A 9318-nucleotide genomic window follows, 5' to 3' on the forward strand; every position below is an offset into this window, starting at 1 on the left:
TCAAGAGGAATAAGGAGGTCCTACTCCAGAGGAATAAGGAGGTCCTACTCCAGAGGAATAAGGAGGTCCTACTCCAGAGGAATAAGGAGGTCCTACTCCAGAGGAATAAGGAGGTCCTATTCCAGAGGAATAAGGAGGTCCTACTCCAAAGGAATAAGGAGGTCCTCCTCCTTATGCTCCTCAGACGGAACTGACAGTGAGACCAAATAAACCCACCTTGAGTTTTTCCACCCACAGGAAGTCCGAGCCGTCCACAGGTAGGTAGACGCACTGCTTGCTGGGAGATTTGTGGCGACAGAGGAAAAGGACAGAGCCATAAAAGGACTTCCTGAGTGCTATCAGGGTCAGGTTGGCCTCAGAGAAGACCGCCTCCCACTCAGCCTGGAGAGGAAAAAAGGAAGCAGTTTGTCATCGCCATGGAAACCAGAAGTAGTTCTCTAGATAGCTTCAGTGGTTCACCTCTACTCACTAGTTTTATTACCTGGTCACAGCTCATTACTAGGAGCTGATTTCACGGCAGCCATGTTAATAATAAGCAGCACCAGGAGATAAAAACATCTTACAACTAGCTTAGCTTAGAACTAGCTTAGCTTAGCCTTAGCTTAGAACTAGCTTAGCTTAGCATTACCTTAGAACTAGTCAGCGGTTGAAGCTAATCTCTGAACATAATCTGGATTATTCAGAAATGATCTTTTCACACAAACCTGTGTGAGCAGGCCACATCCAGCACTGCCCTGGGGGCTGCTGGTGAGGACGGCCACCATCTCTCCCAGAGTCTGGCCCTTTAGCAAGGTGTGGAGAAGAACAAATCCCTGCTCTTTGGCCCCGGAGGCCAGGTTAGCCACCAGCTGTCTGGGGTCGGTCCTCAGGGCACCCCAAGCATGGTTACACACCACCAGGTCTGCTCCTGCAGCCATCCTTCCAGGAGCTGGCTCTTTCAGAGGGTCCCACTGAGCTGCAGCCGCTGCCAGCTCCTCCAGCTTGGCTTCATGGGGGGACAGAAGATCCAGGTGTGTGGCTGTGGCAGTGTAGTCCACATCCAGCATTGGCTGAATGTTCAGGAGGGGAACCACACGAGTGAAAAGCTGGCCATCATCAGCCAGAGCCTGGCAGCAGGTAGAGAGAGAACAGGTTATGGAAACATGCATCACAGAACGCTTTGCTTATTTCCAAATCATCCCACAGACTACCTCCAGGACTCTGATCTTCCCTGGGGTACAGTTCTCAGTGCAAATGTCCAGGCAGTGTCGAAGGCCTGGATCGTCCAGCAGAGCGTGCAGCAGAGCGTCCTGCAGCAGACACGCTCGCTCCTTAACTACCACCTGCTCCAGCTCAGACTGAAGGTTCCCGTTCAGCTGCAGTCCACCCAGAAGCCTCAGCAGCCGCGGCAAACCAGGCTGAGGTGCTTCCTGGTCGGGGAGAGAATCAGCCTGGTCCCCTGCTGACCCAGGATCAGGCAGCTTGATGCCATGAGGAGCCAACTTCAGCTGCAGTTTGTGAATTAAAGCTGCAGAGAAGATGCAGAAAGTAAAACGTCAAGATGATCAATAGAGAAGGTGGATGAAAAATTTCCTTTTTTACAACAGATTTTGATGTTTAGGGAAAAAAAAAACTTTGTTCTGGAAATAAAGGTACATAAACTCTGAGCAGATCAATCAGTGGCGATAATAACCTTCAGCAGATGCTGCTTAAAGCCTTCTGAGGAGGAGCAGCGACCTTTGCTCTGCAGCTCTGAGGAGGTTTCTGGACTGAATGATACCTGCATGTTTCTGTGGCTCCTCCTGCTTGCTCACTTAACCTTTTTACACGCATCATGGAGCCGCCATGTTCTGGTCAGCTCTGGTTTTAAACACATTCGTGTTTGGAGGCAGTGGGATCAGCCATGAGTGCTAGCGATGCTATCTGCTAGCTGTTGCTAACTCAGGAAAGGGAGGAAGGGCTGATGATCCAGCTCAGATCATGAGATCATCATCTCCAGCCAGAGAACCAGCTGTCAATCAATCCGTGAGGAGATGATGGAGTCTGACATTGATAGATGCTGTGTTTTTTCTGTGATTGGTCTGTTGGAACAGATGCACCTTTGCAGGGCTGCAGATGCCACCAGAAACAAGGCTTTCTTTTGATGTTTCTAATTCATTTTATTTTTAAATCTGTTTTACATGCAGATTTCTACATTTTTCGTTGTGAAGTGAGAACCTGCTTGCTTTGCTGGTGACACTTTCTTTCCTTCATCAGCCATGGCATCTCACTAAGGAGCAACGATTCTTACCTTTGCAGAGGTGCAGCTGCTCAGTGAGGCTCTGATTGGTTGCCAGGCACTCTGTCATCACATGAGGAACGAACACAAACTCCTCCAGAGTGGGGGGGTTCTGCTGCTGCTGCCTGCGGGGGGCCACCGTGGCATGTAGACCAGAGATCAGTACTCCACCGGCAACGATGCTGTCCAGGCAGCGGCTCACCTGGACATCAACAGCTGTGGCAACAAAGAGGAAAACTGAGCTGAAAACAAACTACAGGAACATTCCATTGATTCTCTAACAAAAGATTTAATGTGATGCAAACTCAGGCTTCTGCTCATTAGTTACAGCCTCCATCTTAAATCTGAGGAGGAAATTAATCTATGGACAGAGCAGCAGTCCTGATAAATCCCATTCAGTCTTTTCTTTGCCGCTTCCATCGACCTGACCTCCGTTCTGTCAGGCTCCGCCCACAGCTTGAAAAAACAGTTGACTGATTAAATGTTTTTCCTTTTATTTCTATACCAAACCACATTCATTTATAAAGCATGTTCTACATCCAACAGACGCAAAGTGCTTTACACAATCAAAAAATACAATTAGTCATAAAATACAATTAGTCATAAAATACAATTAGTCAATCATCAAATAATAAATAGAGTGGTATATCAAAGCAGTAATGAAATAAAGGAAACACAGTAAGACACTTAACATCTACCAAACCCTAACCCATCTCCCTCTGGGGTAGAGGTCGCCGGGAGAACGGGACCCTCTGGGGTAGAGGTCGCCGGGAGAACGGGACCCTCTGGGGTAGAGGTCGCCGGGAGAACGGGACCCTCTCGGGTAGAGGTCGCCGGGAGAACGGGACCCTCTCGGGTAGAGGTCGCCGGGAGAACGGGACCCTCTCGGGTAGAGGTCGCCGGGAGAATGGAACCCTCTCAGGTAGAGGTCGCCGGGAGAACGGGGCCCTCTGGGGTAGAGGTCGCCGGGAGAACGGGACCCTCTGGGGTAGAGGTCGCCGTGAGAACGGGTCGAGAACAAGAACGGGTCAAGAACGAGGAATATCTGTGTTATAGTGGACGGAACCTTTGGCCCTCAGAAGTTACTCATTGCACTTGGTTCTATAGTCCATCATCAGGAACCCTGAGGTATGAGAAGCTGTAAATATGGGGTATCTGGGGGCTCTCCATATCCTCACAGGCCCAAAGCATAGGCTGTGTTTAGAACCATTGGGGCTGGCTCCTCCCACTGACTCTGTTCTTTAGTTCATGGACAGGACACATCATATTTCATCAATAAAACTTATACAATTCATCAATAAAACTGATACAATTCATCAATAAAACTGATACAATTCATCAATAAAACTGATATATATGATTAACTAACACTACAACTCCCAAAGACAATCAATTTGATGGGTGACATTTTACCCAATGGAATGCAAGGGTAGTGATGACGTCATCAACTGAAATGGTTCTAGTGTGCCATAAAAACCCACTGTGGATATGTAAACCTTAAAACAGGTCTAACAGATATATTTGAAGGCTGTGTTATATGCCATTATTATTTGTAGTCTAAATTTGCATTAAAAATAAATCTGTAAACACAGTCACCTTCAAATTGGAGCTAGAATACGTTCTAATCATCTGATCCGACACATCCAGGCCGCCCTGTGTGATTATAGTAGACCAGGGTCTCTGGTTTGGCTTTGGGCTGCTGAGTGAACCGGCTGAGGCGTGAGCAGACCCATCACTATGTCTGATGCGTCACCGATAAGTCTGCGTTGATCATCCTCGGACTCACTGTCAGAATCTGAACCGCTTCCTACCCAGTCCTCCTCATCAGTCTCTCTCCCTCTCCACCTGAATAACTATCATCAATATTTGGAAGTATTTCTAAAGCCTGTTTCGTTCTTAGATTTCTTCTCAAAGTCAAATATTTCCAGCTAGAATGAACGGTACCTACCATCAATCAACTGCGGGAGGAATTTACAATGCAGCTAATAGAGCTGTCAAAATGATGGCTGTGGGAGAGGTAAAATTAACCAGATTTATTTTTCATGTTATTTTATTAAAAATTATAGGTGAAAATGAAGGAAATATAAAAAGTCAGATTCATGTAAATTAAGTTCTTTCCCTTTAAAATCTCCTCAAACTGACAGCCTTGTTAAAGGGATAAATATCAAAGGCGTTTAGTTTCAGTAACTCCACCATCACTAAATAAAGCTGTTTTAGACGCAGTCAGCTTCACCCACCTCGCCTTCCTCCAGCGTACTCGCACACTTTATCCACATGGATGGCAGGATCAATGCACACAGAGCGGATTCTGGTTGGCAAACGCAAACTGCGACCAGGTAGGCCGACCACCATCATCTGCAGCATAGTGTCTAGAAAGGTCACCCAGTTTCCCGTCCACTGCAGCTTCCCACTGTCTCCTAGAAACAGAGAGATTAGAGAGGCCAGTCAGCAAACACCATAGACATAGGTGGGCAGGCCCACCTTGCAGGCAGAGACCTTATTACATGGAATGTAATATATATACACTGCTCAAAAAAATTAAAGGAACACTTTGGCTACATTCACACTGCAGGCCTTGATGCTCAATTCCGATTTTTTTTTGTGAAATTCAATTTTGTTTGCATTGCCGTTCATACAACGCAAGTGTCCCGCATCCGCAGTAGAGGACGCAATGACGTCACAGGCCAGCGTACTCTATGTTTACAGAAGTAAACATGGACGGTAGTGACGGCGCGCATCTAGCGGTCTTTTCCAACCATAAAATCTCAATCTTTTCAATATGGTTAAACATAAAACAAGACACACAATAGTGACCTTTGTCAGGTATTAATGGCGTTCAGGTCGGATGAATGCGACCTGGCCGTTCAGACACAGGTCGCATTTGAAACGATCAGATTCTTATCGGATTCAGGACCACAGAGCCAAGTGGCCTTGGTCGGATTGGAAAAAAATCGGATCTGTGTTGTTAAAACAGCCATGAAAAGATCAGATCCAGGTCGCATATGGGCCAAAAAATCGGATTTGGATCCCTTCAGGCTGCAGTGTGAATGCAGCCTTTGAAAACACATCAGATCTCAATGGGGAAAAAAATCCTGCTCTTTCTTTATCCTGATATGGACTGGGTGATGTGTTAGGAACAAAAGGATGTCACATCATTTGATGGGAATGAAAATTATCAACCTACAGAGGGCTGAATTCAAAGACACCCCAAAATTACAGTGAAAAAATGATGCGGCAGGCTAGTCCACTTTGCTGAAAATTCATTGCAGCAACTCAAAATGGTATTCAGTAATTTGTATGGCCCCTACGTGCGTGTATGCATGCCTGACAACGTCGGGGCATGCTCCTAATGACACGACGGATGGCGTCCTGGGGTATATCCTCCCAGATCTTGACCAGGACATCACTGAGCTCCTGGACAGTCTGAGGTGCAACCTGGCGGCGTCACATGGATGGAAACATAATGTCCCAGAGGTGTTCTATTGGATTTAGGTCAGGCGAGCGTGTGGGCCAATCAATGGTATCGATTCCTTCATCCTCCAGGAACTGCCTGCATACTCTCGCCACATCAGGCTGGGCATTGTCGTGCACCAGGAGGAACCCAAGACCCACTGCACCAGCATAGGGTCTGACAATGGGTGCAAGGATTTCATCCCGTTACCTAATGGCAGTCAGGGTGCCGTTGTCTAGCCTGTATAGGTCTGTGCGTCCCTCCATGGATATGCCTCCCCAGACCATCACTGACCTACCACCAAACCGCTCATGCTGAACGATGTTACAGGCAGCATAACGTTCACCACGGCTTCTCCAGACCCTTTCACGTCTGTCATATGTGCTCAGGGTGAACCTGCTCTCATCAGGGCGCCAGTGGCTGATTTGCCTATCCCGGTGTTCTGTGGCAAATGCCAATCGAGCTCCACGGTGCCGGGCAGTGAGCACAGGGCCCACTAGAGGACGTCGGGCCCTCAGGCCACCCTCGTGAAGTCTGTATCTGATTGTTTGGTCAGAGACATTCACACCAGTAGCCTGCTGGAGGTCATTTTGTAGGGCTCTGGCAGTGCTCCTCCTGCTCCTCCTTGCACAAAGGAGCAGATAGCGGTCCTGCTGATGGGTTGTAGACTTTCTACGGCCCTGTCCAGCTCTCCTGGAGTAATTGTCTGTCTTCTGGAATCTCCTCCATGCTCTTGAGATTGTGTTGGGAGACACAGCAAACCTTCTGGCAATGGCACGTATTGATGCCATCCTGGAGGAGTTGGACTACCATTGTTCTGGAAGCTTCCTATGTTCCAACAAAGGAACACAGGGAACGCTTCAAACTGATGGGAACTGGGAGAGCAGCGCTGAAATAAATGGGATGATTTTTGAGAAGCTATCATGTTTGGTCAGAGAGGCTATGCACATGATGACATCACTGGAAGAACACCATATTAGCATCAGTAGCCTTAGCTTCTGACCATCAGTAAGTTCAGCTGAGTGAGACGTCACTGGTCTGGTCCAGTTAGAGTCAGTCCTGGAGCGCCTACTGCTTCCCACCTGCTGAGTTCCACTGATGGTTGATTAACAGGATGTTGCTGAACTACAATCATCAGAATCAGCTGAGAAACATGGAGAACTTGCAGGACAGCGACTCTCCAGAACCAACTTTGGACGTACCTGACCAAGATGAACCTTAAACCCCCCCTGCCCAGAAACACCTGGTTATTTTCTCTGGACCTCAGGACTCGCTGCCCTGTTCAGACTAGTAATGTACTCCTAAATCTTAAGCATCCATCTACTCTACCTTCACCGCTGGACTCCAATATGCCCTGGAAGGCCTTCCCATAATCATAGCCACGCAGCCGCAGCTCTTTGTAGACGTCATGTGACTTTAGTTTAATATTGGAGTCATTCGCGTTTTCCTCTTGCTGATTCAAAGCGATTTGGAGTGACTGAAGATCGTTGTCCTCAGTGATGCTAACTTTACCTGAAATAAAAGTGAAACACAAAGTTTAACACCCTGATTTTCCGCATTTGCTGAATACATGAAAGCTGATAAAAAGAAGTTCTTACCGCTAACAACCAGGTTTCCATTCTCTGACACCTCAAACCTGCTGGTGGCGGGCATCAGGTGCACCTCTAACTGAACAGAGCCTGAAATGAGCAGATTTAGGAAGATGTTGGGCTTTTCCATCATAACTGAAACAAATGCATATGAAAATCAAACATTTTCTGCATAAAAGCAGAGCACCAAGTATTTCCAGGCACTAAATAGTGCAAGGTGCCGCAAGAATGGATGGCTCTTGATATAAAACAATAGAACATCAATTTATTTTCATTTCTGGCCACATGAAAGGAATTCCCGGGAGCTGAGCCAGCCCTGCACGTCCCAACCCAACACTGAGGCATTTCATCCAGCAGGGGGCACTAATGAAGACCTGCTGTGCTGGCATCAGTGTCCTCTATGGAGGAAAGTTGGAGCTGAGAGGAAGCAGTTGGATAAGCCCCGTTAGGCTGCACCCTAGGTGCTCTAAGACGCATTACGGCAGATCCTTCCCAGAGCAGCTGTTGGACTTTACAACCATAACTGCCGCAGTGACCTGCGTAAATGTCCTGGTTGCTGAGGTGTCCTTTCTCTTCCTGTAAAAGGTCTGTACTTGTTTGGATACTTTCTAAGAACCCTATTCTTAACATCCTACCTACAAAATAAAAACCAGCATATCCAGGTTCAGATCCAATTGGTTCGGTTTTGCCATCTTTACAGCCATAATGGATTTTTTTGAACCAGATCCTTTGTTTGGACCAGATGCATTTTCCCCCTAAAACCTCAGAGAGACAGAGGCAGACCTTCTCTCCTTGCTGGTGTTGTTCACCTGCTCTACTCACCGTTACCTTGCTTCTTTATTTTACTAACTGGCTGCACTGGAGCCCCATTCGCAGTTATAAAGCAGCGTAATGATGCCTAGATGATCACTGAGAGAGAATCCTGACCAAAGGTGTCCTTCTGAGCCCTGCTGCTCTCACCTGTTTTTGGGAGGATGGTGGCCCTGTGAATCTTCACATCATCAAATCTCACAGGGGTGCTTTCCATCACAATCCCCTGACTCCTGACCAAGGTGCGCCAGGCCAGCAGCAGGTAGCCCGTTGCTGGGTAGAGAAAGCGGCCGTCGATGCAGTGCTCGATCAGGTAGTTGTCCGGGGACTCCGGGTTTATCTCTGTTACAATCAGAGGGATGACAGGGAAGCAAAGGAGTCAATACTGGAGGGAGACATTCAGACCACATGCTGGGAATCTGAACTTTTTGTTTTATACCAATATTATAGATGGCAGCAGATTTAGATCCTCCTGAGCTGTGGGAGAAATGTTCTACTTTGGGGACATCCCAGGTCTGACTGTGGTCCCAGCCAATCATGGGAGAGATCATGGGGGTGCCGACCGGGACAGGGTAGCTCACTGCTGGGTACAGACCAGCAGAATCCAGGTTGATCCTAAAGGGGTTTAAATTACTGTTAATAAAATCAGCTTAGCCTGTTAGCATCGTGACTAAGGAGCAGAGAGGAGCTCACTCACCCGTTCATGTAGAGTTTTCCAATGTTTGAGAGGAAGAACTGGAGGTTGTTGGTGTGTCCTCTCTTCATCAAAGGAAGGATTGAGCAGGATTGCTTCAGGCTGCGCTTCAGGATGGCCTGAGGAGGAAACATCAGTCTGAATGTTTGCTGATCTTTAGTTCATCACGTGTCTAATGGCAGCGATGGGACAAACAACTAGAATAGAACAGAGGTTCTCAGAAACCTTTCTAACATGACTGACCTTATAAAAATGGACAGATTAAGACGGATCCTGCTGCTAAAGGAGAACTTGTATAAATAAAGGTTTAAACGCTGATAAATGTGCTGCCTTCCACAAACAAGAGGTGATCTGATTAGTTTAATGAGGATTAACCCAAAACACTCCACCATGTTCATTAGAGGGCCCTCAGAACCCTGAGTGGACCAAAACTCAGGGGGGACAGACACTCGCTCTGAGACACAGAGACACTGGCTCTGAGACACAGTGACACTGGCTCTGAGACACAGAGACACTG

General features: G+C 47.4%; 1 protein-coding gene across 1 annotated transcript in view; it reads right to left on the reverse strand.

Annotated features, from left to right (window-relative positions):
- Positions 1-9318, reverse strand: part of fasn (fatty acid synthase) — a gene marked incomplete at its 3' end in the record, with an annotated part of 46443 nt that overhangs the window by 12183 nt on the left and 24942 nt on the right. The window contains exons 17-26 of the mRNA XM_015379296.1: positions 8805-8959; positions 8547-8722; positions 8258-8449; positions 7307-7387; positions 7038-7220; positions 4495-4674; positions 2270-2473; positions 1191-1507; positions 705-1106; positions 217-381 (exon numbers count right to left, since the gene is read on the reverse strand). Coding sequence (XP_015234782.1) covers positions 217-381; positions 705-1106; positions 1191-1507; positions 2270-2473; positions 4495-4674; positions 7038-7220; positions 7307-7387; positions 8258-8449; positions 8547-8722; positions 8805-8959 — 2055 coding nt within the window. The remainder of the gene's footprint in view (positions 1-216; positions 382-704; positions 1107-1190; positions 1508-2269; positions 2474-4494; positions 4675-7037; positions 7221-7306; positions 7388-8257; positions 8450-8546; positions 8723-8804; positions 8960-9318) is intronic.

This window comes from Cyprinodon variegatus, unplaced genomic scaffold (assembly GCF_000732505.1).
Source record: "Cyprinodon variegatus isolate N-32 unplaced genomic scaffold, C_variegatus-1.0 Scaffold189, whole genome shotgun sequence".
In the NCBI taxonomy this organism is placed as follows: Eukaryota; Metazoa; Chordata; class Actinopteri; order Cyprinodontiformes; family Cyprinodontidae; genus Cyprinodon; species Cyprinodon variegatus.